We start from the raw sequence: 27,708 nt of genomic DNA on the forward strand, positions 1-27,708 counted from the left end.
AATTTTCCAGTCAAATAACTATTAGAGTACAATTGAAAGGTTTTTGTACAAACTGCCTATGATAACAATATATATTTAAAAAAAAATAAAAAACTCAAACTGCACTCAAAATGCATGTTCCAAATTATTATGCACAACAGGGTTTTCAATCTTTTCATTTTAATAAAGAACAAAAAAATGGTCATTTTTGAAATTATAAGCATTAGCAGGTTATTACAAACTGAAATCAAACAGTTTTCAACTCAAAACTTTATTCTAGGTGATGTTACATTTGCACATAGGACCCCTTGTTCGAAAGGAGCTTCTGAACTCTCTCGTCCATTGAATTTGTCAGGTTTTGGATGGTTTCTGCTTCAATTGTTTTGCATGAGGACAGAATACCCTCCCAGAGCTGTTGCTTAGATGTGAACTGCCTCCCGCCATCATAGACACTCCTTTTGATGATGCTCCAGAGGTTCTCAATGGGGTTGAGGTCAGGGGAGCATGGGTGCCACACCATAAGTTTGTCCCCTTTTATGCCCATAGCAGCCAGAGTTGCAGATGTGTTATGTGCAGCATGAGACGTGGCATTATCATGCATGAAATGATCTCGATGGTCCAGATGGATGGAGTGGAGGATGGCTGGTTGATGGACACCCCATGCAAACACGGCTACGGCGCTAACGAGGAGGTGGAGTAATGTTTTGGGCTGGAATCATGGGGAGAGAGATTGGCGGCCCTTTTAGGATCCCTGAAGGGGTAAAGATGAACTCCATAATGTATGTTGAGTTTCTCAAACAGCACTTCCTTCCATGGTTCAAGAAGAAGTACCGTGTATTCCGCAGCAAGATAATTTTCATGCATGATAATGCCCCGTCTCATGCTGCACATAACACATCTGCATCTCTTGCTGCTGTGGGCATAAAAGGGGACAAACTTATGGTGTGGCACCCATGCTCCCCTGACCTCAACCCCATTGAGAACCTCTGGAGCATCATCAAAAGGAGTGTCTATGATGGCGGGAGGCAGTTCACATCTAAGCAACAGCTCTGGGAGGGTATTCTGTCCTCATGCAAAACAATGAAAGCAGAAACCATTCAAAACCTGACAAATTCAATGGACGAGAGAGTTCAGAAGCTCCTTTCGAACAAGAGGTCCTATGTGCAAATGTAACATCACCTAGAATAAAGTTTTGAGTTGAAAACTGTTTGATTTCAGTTTGTAATAACCTGCTAATGCTTATCATTTCAAAAATGACCATTTTTTTGTTCTTTATTAAAATGAAAAGGTTAAAAACTCTGCTGTGCATAATAATTTGGAACATGCATTTTGAGTGCAGTTTGTGTTTTTTATTTTTTAAAAAATATACTGTTATCATAGGCAGTTTGTACAAAAACCTTTCAATTGTACTCTAATAGTTATTTGACTGGAAAATTACAATGACTGCAATTCATATAGGTAATTTGGGAAAAGCTGAGAAAATATTATTTGCATAATAATTTGGAACACAGTGTATGTTTCCCAGCATCAGATCTACTGTCTAGCACTATGAAACACAGTGAGCAGCCAGGAGATATAAGGCTGGTGTGGTTGCACGCAGTTCAGTGAACCTTCCAACCTACCTGTTTTCCATATATATCCTCCTTCTTTTAGTCCATGTAATGTCAGAGCTGTCAATCAAGGAAGAGGAGGTTGGAGATTGATGCAAAACAAGTATTTGGGAAGCGGTACTGAACTGCTTGGCAAGACCAATGGTGCACACAAGACAACGGTGCAGAAGAGAGTAGGTGACAAACAGTTTAACACTAAGTGACAGATAAAACATTTTATCACTTACTTGTTGTGACTTCAGGTAGAATGGTAGCATCTTTTTTCTTAGTAAAAATGGTGCTTGGTGTTGCTAAAATGATAAGAAATGAACAGAGATTATCACATATGTAATATTGTTTCTAGAACCAAGAGATATACACAGGCTCGGACTGGCCCACAGGAGAGCAGGAGAATCCTCCGGTGGGCCACCACTCTCTTATATGAGCAGTACATGGCACAATATACGTGAATCACTATGTACAGACAGAGGCAGCATCTTATTCATTTACCAGTCTACCCAGTTCATTGTGATATAAATCTGTAAATGAGGATAATGTCACATTTGCATTTAGCTGAAAGTGCGATATCCTACTCCCTCTTTGGACTCTCACTTTGTCGTCATCATGTCACAAGGCATACACTATTTCATCAACGTTATTTGTGACCTGTGATAACCTGTGTCCTGTGATAACTGGTTACAGCAGGGGTCTCAAACACCCCTGCCCGCGGGCCACATGCCGTCCCTCCAGCTGCTTCATGCGGCCCGCAGACACCATAGACTCCGATCGCGGCCCGGTCCAGGAGCCGCTGACATCAGCGCTGTAGTGCACTGTATTGCCGCACAGAGACTGGCTCTCTGCACAGCAATACCAATGCCAGCCGCCGGCCTATCAGAGGCCAGCAGCTGACATCTGCATCCCAGCGCAGCGGCGTATGACGTCACTGACATGCGCAGATGTCAGCTGCTGGCATTGGTATTGCTGTGCAGTGAGCCGATCTCTGCGCGGCAATACACTGCACTATAGCGCTGATGTCGGTGGCTCCTGGACCGGGCCGCGATCATCAAGGGGTCTATGGTGCCATATATAAACTATAATCCCCTGTAAATATTCCCTTTTGATTGACCGCCCTGGGTCACGGACCGGGTCACCGCCACTGTGACATCTCCCCTAGCAACGACCGGCCCGGCACCGAGTACCCCACGGCCCAGGGGGCGCGTCATCTTTGGCGTCACGAACAGGATATGAACCCACCGTTATCATCGGGTATTGTGCACCTAGAGACTGTGTTCTATATTGAATGTGGCGCCCACCCCAGAAGAACGGGCACCATTATGTGCATGCTCAAGGACAACAAAGAACTTCCCATAGTGGGCCGGGTTCCAGAATGGCGCCAAAAGCGGGGCCCGCCCCAAGCAGCAGTGGCCATGTATATAGATGGGTCCATCAAAGTGGGGGGACCGCCCCTAGGAGTGACCGACAGAAAGCTGCCATGGAACCACCCCCGAAAGGGGAGAGGAGGAGGAGAGAAACAGTGGAGACAGGGTGTGGTCTCCAGCAGACAAGCCAGACCGTACCCGGAAGCCAGCATGGACGGAGGTCAGGACCAAGCTCCCGCCCATGGCCTGCAGCAGCCCGAGACACCCCTCACCCTGGAGAGGGTAATCTCTAAACTGTCCCCGGAGGATACAGAGTTTCTCCAAGCTGATGTGCACGAGCTGAGCCGCAGAGTGGAGGAGGCCCAGCAGGCAGCAGTCACAAGATGGAAGCAGGAGTTGCTAAAGAACATTGCTGCTCGGCAGCAGAGAGCGTTGTGTGACACCAGCAGCGTTCCAACCCAGGCGGAGTCTGATGAGCGCCAGGAGGCAGCGTGCAGCACAAGAGAGGCCGCGGGAGCAGGTAAGAGGAGTCTCCCTGTCCCGGGCGCTGAATGCGCTGACCTGCTCCTGGGCCTCTGGCAGGATTCTCCGTTCCCGGGCGCGTCCGCCCTAGAGCAGCTCCTGGGCCCAGAACCTGTAACTCCGGGCGCCCATGCCGCGGACCTGCTGCTCGGCCCCCTTCCCAAGCCACCTGCCCCTGCACCCGAGTGGGTGTACGGACGTACCACCTACGACTGGTCCGACAAAGTCGAGGACCAGCAGGGACCCCCTCCAATACCTGCACCAGCGCCCCTGGTTGCCTACCAAAAAGGAGAAGAATTTCGGTGGGACGACCGGGAGGGGAATCTTATGGGGTTCCCGTGGGAGACCCAGGCCCAAGCCCTCAGTAGGGAGGAATACTGCTGGCTTGAACTCCTGCAGCTGGAAAGGGAGCGGCACACCCGGCGGGTGTGCTGGGAGCAGATGGAGGCCCGGAATATGGCAGCCAAAGCTCAAGCCCGCAAGGCAGAATCGGTCACGCCCAGTCCCCGTGTGGAGGGGCTTATAGTCAAATTTGACCTGGAGGCCGGATGGGGCTTCATAAGAGATCCACAGATAGCCCGGGATATATTTGTGAATTGGCTGGATGTTGAGTCCCATCTTGAGCAAGACATCCCGACAGGAACCTCTACCCCGGTGATCGTGTCACTTTCACCCGACACAAGAGGGAGCGCGGGTGGTACGCCCTCCAGGTGTACAGAGTGGTCGAGGAGGAAGAGGACCTGCCCCCGCAGTCTAGGGCTGCTGACTCGGCTGGGTCAGCCTGCAAAAATGAGGTGTTTCCACGGCGGGGACACCACTACTAAAGCGTAGTAGATGGAACTGAACTGTACATAAGTTACCCAGAAGGGTACAGAAGACTTAATGTTTGTTATCCAGTTACCCGGTGAGGGTATAGAGACACTAAGGTTATGGACGGTGAATAACCGAAAAACTTTACTTGTATATAATTGCACTTCTTAAAGTGCTCCTTATTGGTTTTATGCAACGAATGACCTCAGAACAAAAACCCGTTTGGCATGGTCGAAGACGTGGTCAAACACCTGGATCACTTATGTCCTGCAGCCACACCCAGGGCCTACATCGAGGGTTTTCGGACAGGTCCCTCATGTTCACCAGAATTGCACCTTGTTTAATGGAATGGACACCCGGTTGCAGATCGCGCTGTGACCTGTTAAAAATGTTTTATATGAAAAATGTTTCATATGTGAAGAAAAATGTTATTTAAAAATTCTTATAATGTTGTGATAAAAACGTAGCCAGTAACGTTCAAGAAAAAGTGCCTCCCAAAAAGGGAATAAAAGTTTGTTTATCTTCTATGCGAATGCATTCTAACAATTTGCACGTCTGTAACATACCCTGTTTTTACTCTGTTCCAGCCTGCAGACGTGCTGTGTTTTACCAAGGGGGTATGTGGTGCCCCTGAGGGTTCAGTCGCCACAGAGGTACTGCATCTCACCCAGAGGTGTGGTATCCCACTCTCAGGTAAGGATAGAGTGCTGCCCGGGACCCTAACACCTGCATCCAACACATCCACTTCAGTAGGGCAGGGCGAGATTGCTCCTAAGGGAGGGCACAGTCCCTGGTCCCTGGCAGGAGTGGAGGGGAACCTAGTGAGGGGGAACCATGTAGTGGGTGTGGGTGGAGGACGTAGATCAGGGGAGCACATGAAAGAAGCTGTATAAAAAGGGGAGCCATCTTAGAAAGACAAGCCAGTCAGAGAAGGAGAAGTGAAAGGAGCAGAGGCTCTGCAGGAGCTCTGCTCGGGAGGAGGGCCCAGCCCGAGAGGCCCAGGGCTGAGAGAGGAGAGGGAGCAGGAGAAAGGCTCCAGGAACAGAAGGGATCCCAGGGGTACGGGAAGTGCTGGAGGCCACCCGTACGCCAGAATCTGCCAGGCGGTGGAGGGATCGAGCCGCAGAGGGTACCGGCCCCTAAACTACTGGAGAACTACAAGGCTCAGCTAGGAACCGGAGGCTGCTGTACTTGTAAGGTGCAGTGGCCACATCCGCAATTATATCACTGAAAAGGTGGCCACAGAGGGTCCAGGGGACTGCAAGTCGCCCGACAAGACCCGAGGCTACCGGTTTGGGACACTGATTGCGAGGCGCAGGGCAGGAGGGCGAGAGCCAGCGCAGGAAGACGACTGAGGAAGGCACATAGAAAGGGGTTCTGTCAGACACTCTTGAATTACCTGAGGGATTGCTGAACCCCTGCCTGGTGAACGCAGCACGATGTGGGAGGTTTCACATTGCTTTGCATGGTAGACGGTTTTCCAAGCGTTTTCGCAGCTGTAAAAACGCTACAGAAACGCTACAAAAATGCTACGTGGGCACATGGCCTAAGATTTAAAAAGAGAAAACACAGTAGTTTGGCAATAAATGGCTTCACTCAACCAATAACCATGAGTGGAGAAAAAGTTTTTTTGTTATCATTCATATTCTCTGAAACAAGGCCAAGAAAGGAAAATTTCTGCTGAGGTATGTAAACTTTTGAGCCCAACTGTATATCCACCAATCTCTGATCAGAAGTTGCACAAGTGATCTATCTGACCTTTACGAGAAATAAGTGGCCAAAGGTTCTAGAAACGCTCGTGCCTCTTAAATAATTTCGGCTATGTTTGGATTTTTTGGGAGGTTCCAGTCAATGGCTGACCGTACAGCTGCAAAGGACAAAGCGGTATGGTGCTGCTTTCCTGTTGGTTCAAGCTGTTTTGATTGGACATTAACCTATTCACGACATCCGCAGTACAAATGCCAGTTAAATAGCTATAAATAACAATTTATATATGTATATATATTAAACAAGCTGACAGGGATTGCAACAGGGGTTAGTAATGAGAACAATATCACAATAGCAATAACAATAGCAATAACACACAATACATCACAATAGCAATAACAATAGCAATAAAATCCTTCTCTAAAATACTGTATCTAGCCCAAATATGGGAATAGCACTGAAGTCCATTGGTTCTGCAAATGGCCCTAGCGGGGGTCTCTGGTTATTCCCGCTAGGCCTTTAAGTCTTTTTCTGACAAAGTCAATTAGCTCCCGTTAGACTTGTTCCACCTCACCCGTCCCCCTCCCAACCTGATACCCTAAACCCGATTGTTCCCGGTACCGTGAGGGAGCGGTTGAAGTGACAGCCCTCTTCAGTGATGACACTCGTCGGCTTCTGCTGTTGAGATCTCTCCGGCACGACTCGTTTCTATCCTCTCTTTGTCCTGTCAATCGGGGCGGTTTACCACGTCGTGGGTAGGAGGGTCTTCTACATTTCCTTAATGTCGTATCCAAGTCCCGGTCCTCTTCCGTAGCCGTGACACCCGAGGGACCGCTGCACTGAATCCCGCGCTCGTTCACCAGCAGCCACCCGTCTTGCCTTACGGGTCTCTCACCCCGGTCTCTCTCGCTGGTTACTTCAGCGCGTCCGGCCTGCGTCACGTCTCTCTCAGTGTCTGGCGCCGAAATCACCTCAGGCACTGCGCGCTCGAACGCTAAATTTTGAAATCCTCTGCTGGAGGTCACCTGACCAGGTCCAGCGTGAAAACTTGAAATGCTCACCAGATGGCGCTCTTTCTCCTTATTACATACATCTCGCACTGATTCTCTGAAAGACTTTTCTCCTTCTATTACACATATCCAGCGCATGTCAAAAGTGGGTATATGAAGAGGGTTCTTATAGTGAACCCGCCTTATACCCGACAGGTGATGGCTGTGTATTACAGCCAGGACCAGCCGCTAACAATCATGGGTGGAGTGGGTGTTTACCTGTTAAAGAGCAGCATTTAACACGCACCGACATGTGTGCATGTAATTTTCACCGCCCATCAGCGCCCCCGTTATGTGATAGCGGGTCTCCAATTGGTTGTCATGACAGCTTGGGGTCAGCTGATGACCCCCGATCCTCTCATTACGGAGCTCCTTTGAAACCCTGTCTGTGGCTGGGCTTCAAAAAAGACCATGGCTTCTGCTATATGCAGCGATGCTGGGGCATCGCTGTATATAGCACAAGCGATCAGACGATCGCATCTTTAAGTCTCCTCAGGGGGGTAACCATAACAGAAAAAGTAAAAAAAGTTTTAAAAAATATGAAAAAAACAAAAAAAAACCTAAAAGTTCAAATCACACACTTTTTCCCCCATTGAAAATAAAGATATTCAAAAGATAAAAAAAAATACACATATGGTATCGCTGCGTTCAGAAAAGTCCGATCTATCAAAATATAAAATCAATTAACCTGATCAGTAAACTCCATAAGCCAAAAAAAAATTCAAGAACGTCAAAATTACATTTTTTTAGTCTCTGCAATTCCACATAATAAGCAAGCGATCAAAAATATTGATTAGGAGAATCAAGGTAATTTTTACCACAAAATGTACACCATAAAGACAATTCCCCAAAATAAATGTCAGAATTGTATTTTTTTACAATTTCACTGCACTTGGAATTTTTTTTCCCAGTACACTATGTGGTAAGATGAATGGTGTCTTTCAAAAGTACAACTCGTCCCGCAAAAAACAAGCCCTCATACAGTTCAGTCAAGATGGGGTGCAGAGTGTACTTTAATGAGAAAAAAAATGAACTTTAGAATTTACCAAATGGCTGCAATGGAAGAAAGAGTGAAAAATTGAAAGGGGTCTGAATACTTTCCGTACCCACTGTACAGACATGGAGAACCCATACGGCTAAAGGTAGCAGATATAAAACTGCCAAAGAGATTAAGGACCAGGAAGATCCATTCTTGTTTCACTACAGAGCTCCAAAGTCATTTGTCATGTTCCTGTATAAAGAATTAGGGCAGGTGCAGGTGACGTTATATTCTCTTATTCGAGAGAATTGGGACGACTATGCAAATCACATTCTGGTCAGAGTTTGATTAGAGTGTGATCATAGTCTGCTCTGATTTTTTTCGGATGAGGAGACGATGGAAAAAACTTCTCCATCTTCTCCATTCTGTCAGTCCATGGAAATTGGACTGCACTCAGATGTCATCCGAGTACAATCTGATGTTTTGCATGGACTCATTGATTTGCATGGCCGAGCGCGATCCAAATATCGGATCAAATTTGAACATGCTGCAGAGATTGTCCGAGCAAAGTATTGAACATGTGCATGGTCTTTTAGAATAACATTGGTCTGAGTGTGATCCGATGATTTGTCTGATCGCACTCAGACCGAAAATACCGCCATCTGCTCCTGCCATCAGTAATATTCTGACGCTATCAATTAGTATGCATTCGGCACACGGCTGAAACATCTTCATTAGGCCTCATTCAGACATCCCTGAAAATCACTGCGAGAACAAATACACATTATATTATATGAGGCTGTTCACATGTCTGTGTTTTCTTGCAGACCATGTTGTTTGGACGCACTGATCAAAATTACCTATAAAATTCTATGGTTCTGTGAAAGTCACAGCCTACAATATGGATGACATCCGTGTGCTGTCTGTGAGTAACATTGTAATGGACAGGGCGGGTTTGTCCATTTTTTTCATCAGTGAAGAATCGCTGATAAAACACATGATAAGAACTGAAACACTGACCGACACTGAAGAAACTCAGAACAAAGCACTGAACAGCAGGCTGTGTTTTTACATATGATAAGAATCAAAATGTCTGATTGAGGCCTAAGTGTGGTGAAAAATCAAACCAGTAACTACTCCCATTTTTGGATAATGAATTGAACAGTGCTCCAAGAAATGTTCAGAGCTTGGTCTGATTTTTATAACCTAACCCTGCTTTACTCTTCTCCACAACTTTATCCTTGACCTGTCTGATGTGTTCTTTAGTTTTCATAATGCTGTTTGATCCCTAATGTTCTCACACAAACCTCTGAGGGCTTTACAGAATGGCTGTAGTTATACTGAGAAGAAATTACACACAGGTGGATTCAATTTACTAATTCTGTGACTTCTGGAAGCAGGGCCGGCGTCAGCACCCGGCGTACCCGGGCAAGTGCTGGGGCCCTGGAAAATCAGAGGGGCCCACCGCCCACTCACTGTCGGGGCCCACCGCCCACTCACTGTCGGGGCCCACCGCCCACTCACTGTCGGGGCCCACCGCCCACTCACTGTCGGGGCCCTGGCCGCTTCCTCGGCACCTGTTCAGGGACGCAGGCGCTGCTTGATTGCCGGCACTCCCCCCAGACATGGCCGCGCGCTGTCCGGCTGTGTCTGCTAGTAATGACGCGGCAGGGTCGACGGCACTGCACCTTTAATTGTGCTTGTGTGTCGCCCCTGCCGCGTCATTACTAGCAGACACAGCCGCACAGCGCGCGGCCATGTCTGGGGGGAGTGCCAGCAATCAAACACCGTCAGAGCAGAGGTCCTGCACAGATGGGCGGGAGCGGCCCAGACCAGACCGCAAGTGGGCCCCTCTGATGTTTCAGGGCCATGAAGTCTGTGACACGCCGGGGGCCCTGCACTGCCCCATACCTGAGGAGCTGCTGGACAGGACACTGGACCGGGGACAGGTGAGTGAGGCTTCCGCAATCCCCATATTAAAAATATTTGTAATGGGTCTGTGTGAGTTCATGTATGTGAATGTCAGTGTGTATGACTGTGTATATATATTTGTCTGTTTTATATATGTCTTTAAGAATTTGTGTAAAAATGTTTGTATGTCTGTATGTGTACATATCTGTGTACCGTGTGTGCGTGCATATGTCTGCGTACCGTGTGTACATATGTCTGTGACGCGCCCCTGGGCCTGTGTCGCGCTGCGTTGCGCACGCGGGAGCTTACCCGGAGCCGGATCTGTTGAGGGTTGTAGTCTCGTGGCGGTGACCCGGTCCGTGCCCAGGGAGTCAAACTGAGCGGCGATGTATCAGCGGTAGATGTTGGACGACTACGCCACCCGTTGAGTACAGCTAAGGAGCTGCTGCTGCAGGGCAGACCGCTGAGGCCGGTGGTAGGATTGTGCAGCGTGATAGTATAACCCCCAACGGGAGGGGTATGGCCTCAGGGCAGCCGACGTGGATGATGGGGGTAGCAGGAACCACTCGGAGACGGTACGGTGTAGTTCAGGGTCTTTACTGGTGACAAAGATAGACCCTCCCGGAGTACTGGCTAGCGATTGGGGCCTGGTCAGTCCTTGAGCAGATGGGATCTCCCCTGGCCAGGCGGAGTTGTAGGCCTCCCAAACTAACTGTACTCTTCTGGCTACCTTGCTAGAGGCGGGTATAAGTAGCCCACGTCCCTCAGTGTACCGTGTGGTGCTCACCCGTATGGCCGGTGACTCGGGGCCTTCTAGTAGCTTCCGCTCCACGACGGCGGTGCTGGTCCCATGCGTGTGACCGTGCCTTCGGGTTTCTTGGCCAGAGGACCTGGAATCCCCTGCCTGACGGATTCTGCTGCTGGGTAGGAGTTAGTCCCCACAGCCTCGGACTCCGGGTCCGGTAAGAAATCTTCTCAGTCAGGGCGAGCTCTGCAGCTGCCAGCCCCTGACTCCTTGTAACACTGCTCCCACAGAGCTCCTGATGTTCTGTTCCTATATTTGCTTCTTTTCTCTGTCTCTACTTCTTCTCTACTCACTAACCCTGCCTCAGCCCCAGTTTTATATAGGGGAAGTTCTTCCCCTCCCAGGACTGTGCAGGAGGTGTGGCATGCATAGGATTCCTGACCAAGAGACCTCCCACCTGCTCTCAGACGTAATATCTCTATCACTGTGGCAACCAGACCCCTGGGGTGTCACATCTGCGTACCGTGTGTACATATGTCTGCGTACCGTGTGTGCGTGCATGTCTGCGTACCGTGTGTAAATATGTCTGCGTGCCGTGTGTACATATGTCTGCGTACCGTGTGTGCGTGCATATGTCTGCGTACCGTGTGTACATATGTCTGCATACCGTGTGTACATATGTCTGCGTACCGTGTGTAAATATGTCTGTGTACCGTGTGTACATATGTCTGCGTACCGTGTGTACATATGTCTGCGTACCGTGTGTCCGTGCATATGTCTGCGTACCGTGTGTAAATATGTCTGCGTACCGTGTGTACATATGTCTGCGTACCGTGTGTGCGTGCATATGTCTGCGTACCGTGTGTACATATGTCTGCGTACCGTGTGTGCGTGCATATGTCTGCGTACCGTGTGTAAATATGTCTGCGTACCGTGTGTACATATGTCTGCGTACCGTGTGTGCGTGCATATGTCTGCGTACCGTGTGTACATATGTCTGCATACCGTGTGTACATATGTCTGTGTACCGTGTGTGCGTGCATATGTCTGCGTACCGTGTGTACATATGTCTGTGTACCGTGTGTGCGTGCATATGTCTGCGTACCGTGTGTACATATGTCTGCGTACCGTGTGTGCGCGTGTCTGCATATGTGAAGGATGAGGTGGCAGGCTGGGCCCTGTGTACTAATATATATATATATATATATATATATATATATATATATATATATATCTGCGGTATCTGTGCATCATGAATCGTGGTATGTGTTAAAAGGGCCACTGAGACTCTTTCGCCCGGGGCCCAGAAACACCTGGAGCCGGCCCTGTCTGGAGGTAATGGGTCACTCAGGATTTTATTTATAGACTGCAGGGGGCTGAATACAAATGCACGCCACGATTTTCAGATTTATATTTTTAAAATAATTAGAAAACCTTTTATTTCCTTTACACTTCACAAATACTTGCTAGATTGTGGTGGTATCACATAAAATCCCAATAAAATACATTTAAGTGTGTGGGTGTAACTTGAAAAATGTGGAAAAGTTCACTGGGAACGAATGCTTTTTCAAGGCGCTGTATACACCTCAACAACGAGATCAACCAGATAAGTACTTACTTGTCTTACGTTCTTGATGTGTGATTGTCACTATATTTCCTTTAGGTTTATCAGTTATTGGTTGCACTATAAATAAATGCAATTAATTGGTGTTATTAGCTTTGTATTGCTGCCTCCAGAAGGCACATACTGTACTGTGAGAGGTTCTACAAGGCAGCATATGACACCAACATGGCATATACTGTACACACGAAATGAAGCAAGTCACAGAAATTGTGATACAATAACACAGTGGCATATGCTGGAAGTAAGGCTGGGTGCCCACGTAGCGCTTTTCAAGCGTTTATGCTGTGGAATTTCTGCAGCGTAAACGCTTGTGAAACGCTAGGTAATCCGCACCCCATGGTCCCCAAGGGGATTCCGCATGTTCTATGCACATGCTGCGGATTTTTCCACAGCGTTTATGCTGCGTACAAAAATCCGCAGCATGTCATTTAATTTTGCGGAAACGCAGCGGAACTCCCGCCATTGACTTGCATTGAGACGCACAGAAACCGCGACTGTACATTTTTACAAGCGGCTTCTGTGCGTCTCTATGTGCGGATGGTACCCAGTTCTGGAGGAGAGGAGACTCTCATCCAGACCTGGGTACCATTGTACCTGTGAAAAAAGAATAAAATAATAAATAAAGTTTATACTCACCTTTCCGAAGGCTTTTCTCTGAATGCCGGTATCGCTTGAGGACCTGCGGTGACGTCACAGTCATGTGACCGCAGGCCCTTCACTGCTCTGTCTCGCGATATGCCGGCAGCCAGGAACCAGCCAGGAAGCAGCGCTGCAGCCACGCCGGGGCCTCGGGGGTGAGTATAGCTTTATTTGTTTTAATTTTTACGGTTCACACTGTATAAATCCATGCTGTTTGCATGGATTTATACAGTGTGATCTAGTTGTCAAGCACTTTCCAAGTGATGCTATCGCCTGGAAAGTGCTTGTCAATCTGCATGCGGAAACGCATGTGAATCCGCATGTGGATCTGCATGTATTCTGCAGGAAAAACGCATGCACAATCTGCATGCGTTTTTTCTGCCAGGGAGATGCAGAAATGCTGCAGAAATTTCCTGCTTCATTTCTGCATCGTGGGCACATAGCGTAAAGGTCTTTTTTGCAAGATGCCTTTGTATGGTAAAGTTTAAGAAACATGAACACCAGCTTGAGGATACATTTACTAAAGAGGTACTTTAAAGAAGCAATTCTAAAAGGAAATACTACAGATGAGCAGATGTTTTGAAATTCGAATTTGAGGGTTTTGCTAAATTTTTCTGAAAAATTTAACCTGCGGCAAAAAAATTAGCCACAGATCACATTACTAAAAAGCCACTATTTGCCTGGAAAGTATATGTATGACAATAAGAATTCCACTTGGAATCTATTGATTTAATGTTGAGCTCGATAATGGAAAGGCAGCCTTCATAATGTGCAAGCCATCTCAAACTATCTGGCTAGGGGAAAATGGATTGTAAGCGGTTGTAACCAATAACCTGTTTAATCACACACAGCAGTATAAGACCTTGTAGGATACTTACATTATATAAACAGTCCAAAAAATATCCCTTTTTTGGAAACAGATTCATACCTTAATGCTGTTTATACACAGGCATTGGAAATGGAAGAACCTGTGGCGTTTTCACGCAGTTGGGCGCAAAAATTATTCTTGTTTGGAAAGTATCAAGAGCTTACCACTTTACTAAACGAAGAAGTCATAGCTTTTTAACAAGCCATCCCAAAATTATCTCTTGACCGGGTACGGCCAGTACGGCTTCTTACCGTATTTACCTCGTTCCACCTTCTCCAACGCTACACCTTACCCACTCCGAATAAAAACACTTCACCAATGGATTCTTTGGATAAATTTGGCCACAGTGGGCATTTGATTAACATACAAACATTAACATTTTAACAATAATAATACCAGATAAAATCAGAGGGGAGGGTTCTTGGAGCTAATAGGTCTGGCTTTTATAACACGAAAGAAATCCAACCGCCATCTTACCCTCAGCCGTGCACCACCAGCTCGAGGGCACCATGCTTCCACAATACGTGAAAGAGCTCCCAGGGTAAAACCCCGTCCAGAACCCTGACCAAAAATTGCCAGACCACCCCCCATGTAACTTCAAACTGCCCGGAATTCTCGCAAATTCCTTGTACCAACAAATCAGTACCAACTCCAAGAACCCCACCCCCCCGCCAATCCAGCCACTGTGACAGTCACTAAGCATTACCACCCATCTAAAACCTCCCTATATCAACTAGCCCTATCCCCACATTACAAAACTTATAAAATAACGGAGTAAAGAAGAGGATGGGTGAGTGGGTCTTCACTGTCCGAGTCCTACAGGAGAATGGCACTTTCCTGCACTATTCCCACAGACCACCCCTCAACTCTTTAATGCCTTTCCCCATACGTCCTCACCCAATCCTAAACCCCCGCATCTTCCAAACTCGGCTCCTCACGGCCAATCCCAGTCATGGGGGGCTTCCATCTAGCTACGCCTGACTCCTGCCCCCTTCTTTACAACTCAAAACATAGGTACTGTTTGAATGTGAAGAAGTAATTGTTTCTAAACTAGGAGTGAAAAATTATCCCTTTTTTGGGATCCACAACTGATTTGCTAATCACAAAATAATTAAGCAATTACAAAAGCTTTTTATCAAGTCGACGAAAAATCATCTTTTTTCTGGAGACAAAACAGGCGCACTCTTCTGAATATGAAGAAGCTATAGCCTGTTGTCACCAAGCCATTTGAAAAATTAGCCCTATTTTGGGAGGTGTTTCATATTTCCTCACCTTTAAAAATGGAAAAATCATTACTGTCACTCTTATTCCTTCCCATCTGGATTACTGAAATTGTTTACTGATTGGTCTCCCTCTTACCAAACTTTCCTCTCTCCACTCTATCCTAAATGCGGCAGCCAGGGTCTTTTGTTTGTCCAGCCTCTACACCAATGCCTCCACCTTGTGCCAGTCATTGCACTGGTTGCCCATTCACCACAAAATACAATAAAAACTTATATTTCTCTCACACAAAGCGCTCCACAATTCTGTTTCACCATACATCTCCTCCCTCATTTCCGTCTACCACCCTACACATGCTCAACTGATCTAAGACTAACAAAGCCAAACCTCTCACCTTTATCTCCAAGACTTCTCTCGTGCTGTGCCAGGTTTCTGGAATACACTACTCCATACAATCTGACTAGTACCTAACCTCCACATTTTTAAGCATGCCTTAACAATACATCTATTTAGACAGGTCTATCACCTCAATTCACTATTCTAACTCTTCCTTGTTCCCTCCTTCTAAATTTTCCTTAGAATTTGGTCCCTCTTTCTCATCTGTCTCCACACCCTCCATGCACCCAATAGCACTTGGTAACTGCACTTAGACAGATAACGGCAGATGACCGGATCATGCAGCTTATTTGAAAACCCTTATTTATTATAGTGATGGCTGGACCGTACATGACAAGTACTTTTTTACCTATTGTGTCCCCCTATTTCCTTATAGATTGTAAGCTTGCGAGCAGGGACCTCACTCCTCCTGTAACTGTTGAACTATGTGTTACTTCGTATTCTCTTTATTGTCTGTACATGTCCCTGCTTCATTGTAAAGTGCTGTGGAATATGTTGGTGACGCACCCCCTGGGACATATTCCTTTTTGAGGGGAATACCCGGCACCGGATCAGATGGGGGGTTGTAGTCTCCGAGCGGCTGTGACCCGGCCCGTGCCCAGGGCGTCAAGCTCAGTGTTATGTGGCAGTCCTACAGATGTTATTAAGAGTTCTTTTGTGTCGACTACGCCACCCGTTGTGATGCGGTCACTGTGGCCGCCGCTGCAGCAGGGTCCGCTGAGGCTGATGGTGGGTGCGCAGCTTGGTGGGATAACCCCCAACGGGAGGGGTATAGCCTCAGGGGGGACAGGTGCAGAGGATGGGGGTTGTGGTGGTGCAGTGCAGACGGCAATGAAGACAGAGTCGGGTTGTGCAGTTAAGGGTGTTTACTTACTGCAGATGTTGTACCGGTCACTCCAGCTTCGAGTGACCACCCGAGCCGTGCTGCGTCCACCAGGTCCTGGATCCAGCCAACCCCCAAACAAGTCCGGAGCGTGGCCCTGAGCTCTCCCTCTGTCCTTTCTTCAGCCGTCCCCACCAGTGATCCACCTAGGTCCAGCTCCCTCGGGCCTTCTGTTGGGACACCCTTGGCCCTGGGTTCCCTGACCCTTCATGTGGTGTGCCTTCGGGGTGGATGTGATGGGTGACCGTGGCAGACACTGCCCACGGTCTCCGGTCTCTGGCTGGGGATTGTTTTTACCCCCACCAGTTTGGGTTCCGGTACCCTTTTGCTGACTCCTCACCCGATGCTCTAATTTGGGTTCTTGGGTCCCTTCAGTCTTCCCCCTCTGGGTCTTTCTCTGCTCCACTCTCTCTCTCTCCAGGGCTGCTGTTTCCTTCTCTCTGCCGATTTGTTCTCTGCATCAGACAGGCTCCTCTCCAACTGACTTGTTCTCTACAACTGACCCTGATTCTAGTTGGTGCCCACCTTATATACACCCTCTATGTGTGAGCTCAGGTGACCAGCACCCAATGAGCTCCTAACTTTACCCAGGCTGCTCCCCCTATCTGCCCCTACACTACATGGGATGTACCACCCCCCCTCCCACTCCAGCCAGGAACAGACTCGGTCGTACCTGCACATTTCTAAGTGGGAGTACCGTCGGTCTGTTCCTCGGAAATGGGATGTATGTAGTGCATGCAGCCTACCGAGCTCAGTTCCACACTCCATCCTTACCCGGGAGTGGAATATCACACCTCTGGGTTGAGGTGCAATACCCCTGTAGCAGCCGAATCCTCAGGGTGCTACATTCCCCCCTGGTAAATCACAGCACGTCCTCGGGCTGTAAGACATAAAACAACACCAAAACATACAAAATTTTCATATAAACATATAAAACATTATATATATATAAAACTTTTCATATAAACATTCTCGTCGTCTCTTGTTTCAGGTTCCTCCTCCGGACACTGTGCAACGTGTGTCCGGGAAACGTGCGACAGTCTCTTAGAAAAACTGGTTTTTCTATAAAACCGGTAGGGGGCGCTTTAGGACGCGCAACTATATACAGGGATATGGCCGCTCTCAGTCCTCGGCCAGGTATTGGGGAGGAATGACCGCTCTCAGTCCTCGGTCAGTGGGATTAAAGGGTTAAACGGGTAACAGTTCACTCAGCTGGTCCCAACGGGGACTATATATATATGTATCAACAGTTTCTTTGGTACCCGGTCGGGTAACTATTTACATCACTTGCTCTGCCGCACTCAACGGCGTCTTCCTCCTGCTCTTTGAACTTCAGACCCGTCCGGGTCCTCTTGCTCCTCCTCCTCGCACCGCAATTCCTCCTCCGTCAGGCGGTGTACGTGGAGGGCGTAAGGTCCTTTGGCACACTTGTGCCGGGTGAAGGTGACCTCGTCTCCGATGTAGAGGTCACGACCTCTGTGCCCCTCCGGCAGATGGGACTCCACGTCTCTGCGCGTGACAAAGACGTCGCCGGGGGTGTTGTTGTCTCTAATGAAGCCCCACCCATGCTGCAGATTAAACTTTATTACAGTCCCGGTGGTACGGGGACTGTGCGTTGCACGGGGGTCCCTCCTGGTCCGGCTCTTTTGCTCGGCGCTCCTTATTTGGGCCTGTTGTTCCCGGACCCGCCTCTCTCTCCGCTCCCTCGCGAACTCTTCGAGCTGCTGTCGGCAACACTCAGCGCGCTCTGCTGCAGCTGCCCTAGTTTCCTGAGTGAACCCCATTAGATCTTCTCCGGTGGGGTCCCACTCAAACTGTGCTTCCGCTAGCGGGGGCGAGATCCGTGCCACGGGCTTCGGAGCCGGAATCAGGGGTTCATCCAGGGGTCTTAGTTTCTGCTGCCGTTCCAGCTCATGGTATCCTTCGGGCCAGATGAAGGGCCGCCCGTCCGGCCATGTGAGCTGGCTGAACAAGTCCTCCCCCAGGTGTGGCACCCTTGGTTTTACGGGCGCGGGCGCGGTGGTGGTGGCGCCCGGATTGCCCAGGCCTTGCGGCCAGGCCTGGGGCACCTGGAAGGTGAAGGGCACCGTTAGGACGGCGGCGCCCTGGGCTACCTGGCCTTGCGGCCAGGCCGGAGGCTCCGCGGAGGTAGGGGGCGCTGTTGGTGATGCGGCGCCCGGGGGTACTAGGCCTTGCGACCAGGCTGGTGGTATTTCCTGCTTTGTCACGCTCCGGGTCGAGGCGCGTGACGTCACAGGGGTCGCTGCGGCGGCTTCCGGTCGGGGCCTAGTCCATAGCGGTGACATGGCGGCTACGGGCACAGCAGGGGGACTTTCGGGCTCTGCGACGGGGAGCTGGGGCAGGTGGGCGGTTTCTCGGCTTGGGGTATAGGCGTCCCCTTTACCTGCCTCCATGCGTTCGGCTCCCTTCTCGGCGCCGTCTCCGGCCTTGGGTCCTCCCGCGCCATCCTCAGAGGCGGTCTGCTTCCTCTTCCAGGGTAGCGTGCTCCGTTGACTGGTCTCAGCTTGCTGGGTCATCTCCCGGCTCCACTCCGCCAGTATCTCGCGCTGTACCCGGGCCATCCTCCGTGCGAGGCCCTCCAGGGCAGTCTGTGCACACTCCCGGTCTCGGGGGAGCTGTGCAAGAACCTCCACTAGACCTAGCGGGGTTGTGGACTCTAGCAGGCTCCTGACCATCGGGTCGGTGCTGCTCTGCTCTTCTTCCGGCAGGCTCCTGGCCAGCGGGCCGGTGCTGCTCTGCCCTCCTTCCTCGGTCTCTAGCAGACTCCTGGCCAGCGGGCCGGTGCTGTTCTGCTTTCTCTCCATCTCCGGGTGAGCTCCTCCGATATTCTTCGTTAGACCTCTTGCCTCCGGGTGCGCTCGCTCCAGACTGCTCCAGGCGGCACCCATCTTCGTTCTTTTCTTTCGTCTCCTCCCACTTCGAGGGCGGTCCCGGGGCAACTCGGTGACTGTCAGCTCCAGGGGTAGTTCTTTCACGCTGACAGACACCTCCAACATCACAGTCTCTGTTGGTGGGGGCGGTTTCCACTTTTGGCGCCATTTTCTGTCCCGGCCCACGATGGGAGGTGGCCTCTTGCCCTCCTTTGGCACGCCCATAATGGCGTCCGCTGCTCTTCCAAGGCGGGAAATCTGCGGTTTTGGCGGGAAGCGTCGCCCAGTGGCGGGAAACTCTGCAGATGGCGGGAACAAGTTGGAAATGGCGGACAATCGGCGGGAAACGACTGGTGATGGAGTCCGATGGCGTGGACCCTCCGGAACCGGCGGGAGACTTCTTTCTGAGGTAAACTTGCACTTTTCTTCAGGCACGCAGTACCCGGGTGTTGCGGGCACGTAATCCTGCCGACTACGCCAAAGTTGACGCGCCCCCTGGGACATATTCCTTTTTGAGGGGAATACCCGGCACCGGATCAGATGGGGGGTTGTAGTCTCCGAGCGGCTGTGACCCGGCCCCGTGCCCAGGGCGTCAAGCTCAGTGTTATGTGGCAGTCCTACAGATGTTATTAAGAGTTCTTTTGTGTCGACTACGCCACCCGTTGTGATGCGGTCACTGTGGCCGCCGCTGCAGCAGGGTCCGCTGAGGCTGATGGTGGGTGCGCAGCTTGGTGGGATAACCCCCAACGGGAGGGGTATAGCCTCAGGGGGGACAGGTGCAGAGGATGGGGGTTGTGGTGGTGCAGTGCAGACGGCAATGAAGACAGAGTCGGGTTGTGCAGTTAAGGGTGTTTACTTACTGCAGATGTTGTACCGGTCACTCCAGCTTCGAGTGACCACCCGAGCCGTGCTGCGTCCACCAGGTCCTGGATCCAGCCAACCCCCAAACAAGTCCGGAGCGTGGCCCTGAGCTCTCCCTCTGTCCTTTCTTCAGCCGTCCCCACCAGTGATCCACCTAGGTCCAGCTCCCTCGGGCCTTCTGTTGGGACACCCTTGGCCCTGGGTTCCCTGACCCTTCATGTGGTGTGCCTTCGGGGTGGATGTGATGGGTGACCGTGGCAGACACTGCCCACGGTCTCCGGTCTCTGGCTGGGGATTGTTTTTACCCCCACCAGTTTGGGTTCCGGTACCCTTTTGCTGACTCCTCACCCGATGCTCTAATTTGGGTTCTTGGGTCCCTTCAGTCTTCCCCCTCTGGGTCTTTCTCTGCTCCACTCTCTCTCTCTCCAGGGCTGCTGTTTCCTTCTCTCTGCCGATTTGTTCTCTGCATCAGACAGGCTCCTCTCCAACTGACTTGTTCTCTACAACTGACCCTGATTCTAGTTGGTGCCCACCTTATATACACCCTCTATGTGTGAGCTCAGGTGACCAGCACCCAATGAGCTCCTAACTTTACCCAGGCTGCTCCCCCTATCTGCCCCTACACTACATGGGATGTACCACCCCCCCTCCCACTCCAGCCAGGAACAGACTCGGTCGTACCTGCACATTTCTAAGTGGGAGTACCGTCGGTCTGTTCCTCGGAAATGGGATGTATGTAGTGCATGCAGCCTACCGAGCTCAGTTCCACACTCCATCCTTACCCGGGAGTGGAATATCACACCTCTGGGTTGAGGTGCAATACCCCTGTAGCAGCCGAATCCTCAGGGTGCTACATTGGCGCTATAGAAATAAAATTAATATTATGTTTATATACACTCAAGAGAATATGTTTCCCAGATCTACAGTCTAGCACTATGAAACACAGTGAGCAGCCAGGAGATATAAGGCTGGTGTGGTTGTGCAGTGGCTGCTAAAGAATTAAGATGGGGCAGACAAGAAGATGACTGGTAGTTTAGGGCCAGCAATGTCTGCCCTGGCAGCAGGAGTATTACAATATAAATCATATGATGGACAGGGAGTAGATGCCAGGCCGAGTGTGGACGATCAGCACTTTCTGCATCAGATAGGTGTAGAAGATAGAAAATGGACAGTCAGGCAGGCAGATGATATGGCCAATCTAATTGTTGGCATCAGCCATCGGTGGATAGTAGCCTTCACTGATTCATACCTGATTCATTTTGACAAATGACAAACAGACATTTTGACAAATATACTCCACTATGCCCTCCACCTCCTCCTCACTAAATGCTTGTCAGAAAAAAATGCTCCATACAGAATATTGGCCCCCATATAAAGCTCCATACGGAATACTAGCCCCATATAACGCTCCATACGGAATACTGGCCCCCATATAACGCTCTATACAGAATACTGGCCCCCATATAACGCTCCATACAGAATACTGGCCCCCATAAAACGCTCCGTACAGGATACTGGTCCCCATATAACGCTCTGTACAGGATACTGGTCCCCTTATAATGCTCCATACAGGATAGTGGCCCCCATATAATGCCCCATGCAGGCTGTTCCCCTCTTTATAATGCCCCATGCAGGATCTCATCCCCTATATAATGCCCCATGGAAGATGTCACGCCCCATATAATGCCCCATGAAGGATGTCACCCCCCCATATAATGCCCCATGCAGGATATCACTCCCCCCCCCATATAATGCCCCATGCAAGATGTCACCCCGCATATAATGCCCCATGCAGGATGTCACTTCTCCCCCTACATATAATGCCCTAAGCAGGATGTCACCTCCCATATAATGCCCCATGCAGGATGTCACCCCCATATAATGCCCCATGCAGGATGTCACTTCTCCCCTCCAGATATTGCCCTATGCAGGATGTCCCTTCCCCCCATATAATGCTCCATGCAGGATGTCACCCCTCATATAATGCCCCATGCAGGATGTCACTTCTCCCCCCCATATAATGCCCCATGAAGGATGTCACTTGTCCCACTTGTCCCCCCCATATAATGCCCCATGCAGGATGTCACCCCCAATATAATGCCCCATGCAGGTGTTGGGCCCCTGAGGGTTCGGCCGCCACAGGAATGCTGCACTTCTTTAATGGAGTGTGGTGTTCCTCCTCTGAGGTAAGTCCGGTACGATGGTGGTTACCTAGTTTTTGCATCCAACACCACATTTCTCCACCAGAGGGAGCTAGTATGAACTAGGTGCTGCTCCCCTGGTTACAGGGAGACTGGGGAACACAAAGTGGTAGGAACCAGTTAGTGGGTGTGGGTGGAGGAACAGTTAGTTAGTTACACTTCTAATTTCTATTTAATAGAATGCCATCTTGGTCCTTTTTGTTCTTTTTGGTCGTTCTGCTGGTTCTGCTCTGGTCCTGTGTGGACCTGTCCAGCCCTTCAGACCTGTGTGGTCTCTGACAGTGTGTCTGTCAAGTGGTCGTACTGTGCTGTCATGAACTGTGTGTGAAGTGACTTCCCTCCGGGAGCGCAGATCCTGTGTGGGCCTGCACCGGCATGGGACACAGACCTCGTACCCCGATCCATGGGACGAGAGGGAGGTTCCAGACAAGGAATGTCTCAACCCGGCCAAGGACCAGGATCAAGAAGGCCCGGGAGCTTTAGAGTGTGGCTCCCTAGCAAATGGGTCCCGGAGAGGAAACAGACGGAGCGGAGTACGCCACCTGTCCTCTTCTACCTGATCTGTTCAGAGGGATTCCGGCTGCAAGAGGGGTACCGACACCCGACCTCGTACTCTATGTCCAGGACGGGAAAGCCCGGTTAGGCCCTCAGGATCCCGCCGGGCTTGGGATGGAGAGGAATTGCCACCCGAACCATACACCTGAGAGGAGCTCAGAGGGAGACCCGGCCTATCCACACACGCACAGACGGGAAGGGGTAAAGTCTGTAGTGCAGGAACACTCTGGTGTAGGGACGCTGCCGGACACTGGACTTCCTCGGAGGTAGCCGGACCCCCGTCCCTGGTGGCCGCAGGACGCCGCGAGGAGCAGGGAGAAGCCTTGCGCTGCTTATGAGAACTGTGAGTAAAGCCTCGGAAATTCATCCCTATGGCCTCCGGACTGTTCATTACGCGCCATACCACGCGACACAGTGCCCGCGTCTCTACTCCCGCACTACTACCCCCCTTTATCCGGCCTTGCCTGCCCTGAGGCCGCGCTCCGCCTGTGGGAAGCAGCGAGAACTTTAGCCGCCATGACACCGGGCCTCAGCGGACTGTAGCGGCGCTGGTGGCGCATCACCAGACACCACAGGTGGCGTAGTCGACAAATACCACTCAACCCGGATAGCCCTAACATCATTTTCAATGTGACGGCCCTGGGCACGGAACGGGTCAAGGCCACGACTGCATCCCCCTTCTCAACATCTGACCTGGCTCCGAGTACCCCATCTTCCCAGGGCAGGGCTTGAGAGGCGTCACACAGGATGTCACTCCCCCCATATAATGTCCCATGCAGGATATCACTTCTCCCCCCCATATAATGCCCCATGCCTCCATACATTAAAATAAAAAAAAATCAAATCGTCCCACTCTGCACTGCCTGTGATGGCTCAGGGGAGGGCACGGTGGAAAGATGTCTCCGCACCCTCTGACCTCAGATGTCACAGGTAGCTGGTGTTATGTTCTGCTACCAGAGCTAAGGAAAGAGAGGAGATCTGTCCCTACGATAGAACTCAGCTGAATCCCTACGATGTAACAGGGGACCTGATCCTGCGATCAGACCTGCTAAAGTCCTAAGCTAGTCTGTACGGAGACCTATAGATGTGGGGAAGGAATCACTACAAGTACTAAGGACTGGGAGGAAAATGGACACCTCCTAACAGAAATAGTAGCAGACAGACGAACAAACAACATATATAGAACATAGAGGTCCGTAGACCAAGCAAACTAACAGAGTTAGATACAGAGCACAGGCTAGCTAGAAAGTAGATATACAATGAAGTCCAGCAAAGCCAGAAGGGCGGAGCAGGATTAAATAGGCCAACAAGGTCATGTGACCAGCAAAGGAAAAAAAACCTAAGAGCAAGGTTCTAACAGTACCCCCCCTTCTAAGAGGATCCTCCGGATCCCCTAGGACCAGGCTTATCAGGAAATCTCCTGTGAAACGCTCTGATAAGTCTGGACACGGAAACATCATCCGACCTCACCCAAGAGTTATCCTCGGGACCGAAACCTTTCCAGGCCACAAGATACTGCAAACTACCTCTATACCGTCTAGAGTTAAGGATGCGAGAAATTTCATATTCCCCGTCCTCCACCACCGGAGGAACAGAGGCAGAGGCGTCACAATCCGATACAACAGCTTTTTTCAACAGAGAGACATGAAATACCGGATTAATTCTCCAGGAGGTAGGAACCTCCAACCTAACAGCAGATTGGTTGACAACCTGAAGCACCTTAAAGGGCCCTACAAACTTGGGACCCAATTTCTTTGAAGGAATCCTCAACCGCAGATTCCTAGAGGACAACCAAACCATGTCACCAACAGCGAACAAAACCTCCTGTCGTTTCCTATCAAAGTAGTCTTTAGATTTTCTGTTGGCCTCCTGAAGATTACCACGCACATCCGTCCAAACTCTCTCCAAATCACCGGAAAAATTCTCCTCCTCAGGCACGGCAGATCCCAACTTGGAGAATGACCCAAACGACGGATGTCTCCCAGAACAACAAAAAAAAGGCGAACAACCAGCAGAAGAAGATGTATGATTGTTCAGAGCAAATTCAGCAAGTGGCAGAAACTCAGACCACCCCTCTTGATTGTCTGCCACAAAACAACGCAAGAACTGCTCAACATCCTGGTTTTTCCTTTCTGTCTGGCCATTAGATTCAGGATGATATCCAGACGAGAACTACAAATGAACTCCCAACCTATCACAAAAGGCACGCCAAAAACGAGCCACGAACTGAGGACCCCTATCAGAAACAATGTCAGTAGGAACGCCATGAAGTCTGACAATTTCCTTGACAAAGGCCTTAGCGAGAGTTTTAGCGCAGGGCAGTTTGACGAAAGGAACCAAGTGACACATCTTGCTAAAACGGTCCACGACCACCCAGATGACAGTAAAACCCTCAGAGGGAGGAAGGTCAGTTATAAAGTCCATAGCCAAATGTGTCCAAGGAGCACTGGGAACCTCCAAAGGACAAAGCAACCCCGCAGCAGGAGTATGTGAGGACTTAGATCTAGCACATATAGTACATTGACGCACCCACTTAATGACTTCCTTCTGCCATCCAGGCCACCAAAAACTGCGACCCACCAGTCTCTTGGTCTCAGAGATTCCGGGATGACCTGCCAACCGAGATTCGTGACACTCAACAAACAAATCTCTCCTAAAGGTCCCAGGCACAAACAACCTCCCATGAGGAGTGTTAGAAGGGGCATTCTCCTGTGCTTTAAGAATCTCATTTTCCAAAACGGAGTCCAAAGCAGCTATCACAACACCTTCTTGTAAAATGTTCTCCTCTTTCTCAGCACCGACTATGGGAGAAAAACTGCGAGACAAGGCATCCGCCTTAACATCCTTAGTACCAGGGATGTAAGTAACGGAGAAATTAAACCGCGAGAAAAACAGTGCCCACCTAGCCTGACGGGCATTCAGGCGCTTGGCAGCATCAAGATATATCAGATTTTTATGATCCGTAAGAACCTGCACGGGAAATTCCGCACCTTCCAAGAAGTGGCGCCAGTGTTCAAATGCGAGTTTAATAGCCAATAATTCCCGATTACCAATATCGTAATTCAGTTCAGTCTCCGAAAATTTTTTTGAAAAAAAGGCACAGGGATGTAATCCATCCCCGTTATCCTGAGACAATACTGCGCCAACCCCCACAGAGGAAGCATCAACCTCAACCAAAAACGGCCTAGTAACATCAGGCTGCATAAGGATGGGAGCAGAGGTGAACCTCTCCTTGAGATACACAAAAGCTTCAATGGCCTCAGAAGACCACTGAACCGCATCAGCACCTTTCCTGGTGAGATCAGTCAGAGGTTTGACAATACTAGAAAAATTTTTTATGAATTTTCTATAGTAATTGGCGAAACCCAAAAACCTCTGTATCGGTTTCAAACCAATAGGCCTAGGCCATTCCTGCACAGCCTGAACCTTAACCGGATCCATCTCAAAACCTTTGCTGGAGATAATGTAGCCCAAAAAACTAATTCTCTGTACAGCGAACTCACATTTCTCCAGCTTAGCAAAAAGCGAATTGTCCATTAATAACTGTAATACCTCACGCACGCTCCGCCAATGAGACTCCAGATCCGGCGAATAAATCAAAATGTCATCCAAATACACAACCACATTTTTACCGATCAAAGGTCTAAGGATGTCATTAATCAGATTCTGAAAAAATGCAGAAGCATTAGTAAGACCAAAAGGCATAACCAGATTCTCAAAATGACCCACAGGAGTGTTAAAAGCAGTCTTCCATTCGTCACCCTCCTTCATGCGCAACAGATTGTATGCCCCCTTAAGGTCAATTTTAGAGAACCACTTGGCCCCCATTAACTGGTTAAACAGATCAGGAATCAATGGCAGTGGGTAAGGATTGCGTACAGTAATTTTGTTAATCTCACGAAAATCCAGACAAGGACGTAAACCGCCGTCCTTTTTTTTTACAAAAAAAAATCCAACCGCCACAGGAGACTTAGAGGGCCTAATGTGACCGGCGGCCAAACTTGTCTGTATGTATTCCTCCAAAGCCTTCCTCTCAGGAATAGTAAGGTTAAATAAACGACTTTTAGGAAGAGTCGCTCCAGGGACAAATTCAATAGAACAATCATAGTCTCTATGGGGAGGCAAAACCTGCGATTCCTTCTCAGAAAAAACTCTCCAAAAATCCTGAATAGGAACAGGCAATTCTCCCCTATCCAAAGCTGCAATACGTCCGTTACAACACTTGTCATAACATTTATGGCTCCAGGATTTAATTTCACTGGTAGACCAATCCAGTACAGGATTGTGAAATTTTAACCAGGGCAATCCCAATATTACTGGAGAAGGCAAGTTATTCAACACTACCAAATCCAATTTCTCATGGTGAACACCATTAATAGTGAGAGGAAATTCACAGACCTTGAGAGTAATATTCTTCAAAAGGGAACCATCCACAGAAACCACAGCAATGGGGGATGATAAAGGTTCAGGTTTTAAATTGAGTCTTTCCACGAATCCCCCATCAATTACATTCAGAGTAGACCCACAATCGACAAACACCCGAAATTCCATTAATTTTTCCTGAGCAATCGTGGAAGCAGCTAAAAATACACCCTTGAAATTTAAACAGGCAATACGGGCATGACTGACCATTTTTTTTTCTTTCTTCATACGAAGCTCACAGCCTTTAATCAAATGACCAGATTTTCCGCAATAGAAACACAAGTCTTCAAAAAATCGACGGTCTTTTTCTTGAGAGCGAGGTGCCACCGATCCAATCTCCATCGGTTCACCACTGTTAGTACACACATTCTCATAACCAGAAACTGACATAGCAGAGGATTTGCTCTCATTAACCCTTGCACGCAGTCTTCTATCCACCCGTATAGCTAATTGCATAGCCTGTTGCAAATCTTCAGG

General features: G+C 49.4%; 1 protein-coding gene across 32 annotated transcripts in view; it reads right to left on the minus strand.

Moving 5' to 3' along the window:
* VSIG4 (V-set and immunoglobulin domain containing 4) overlaps nt 1–27,708 on the minus strand; it is a 791,917-nt gene that overhangs the window by 232,944 nt on the left and 531,265 nt on the right. For 22 of the 32 annotated variants that reach the window (XM_073640892.1, XM_073640887.1, XM_073640903.1 and 19 more), the window contains 2 exons: nt 12,289–12,354; nt 1,817–1,879 (listed from right to left, as the gene is read on the minus strand). The exons of 1 other annotated variant lie outside the window; for it this stretch is intronic. In XM_073640892.1, coding sequence (XP_073496993.1) covers nt 1,817–1,879; nt 12,289–12,354 — 129 coding nt within the window. The remainder of the gene's footprint in view (nt 1–1,816; nt 1,880–12,288; nt 12,355–27,708) is intronic. 9 more of the 32 variants (XM_073640883.1, XM_073640893.1, XM_073640899.1 and 6 more) reach the window with 2 other exon arrangements.

This window comes from Phyllobates terribilis, unplaced genomic scaffold (assembly GCF_046119375.1).
Source record: "Phyllobates terribilis strain yellow unplaced genomic scaffold, ASM4611937v1 Scaffold_7__3_contigs__length_470593459, whole genome shotgun sequence".
NCBI classification, from domain to species: Eukaryota; Metazoa; Chordata; class Amphibia; order Anura; family Dendrobatidae; genus Phyllobates; species Phyllobates terribilis.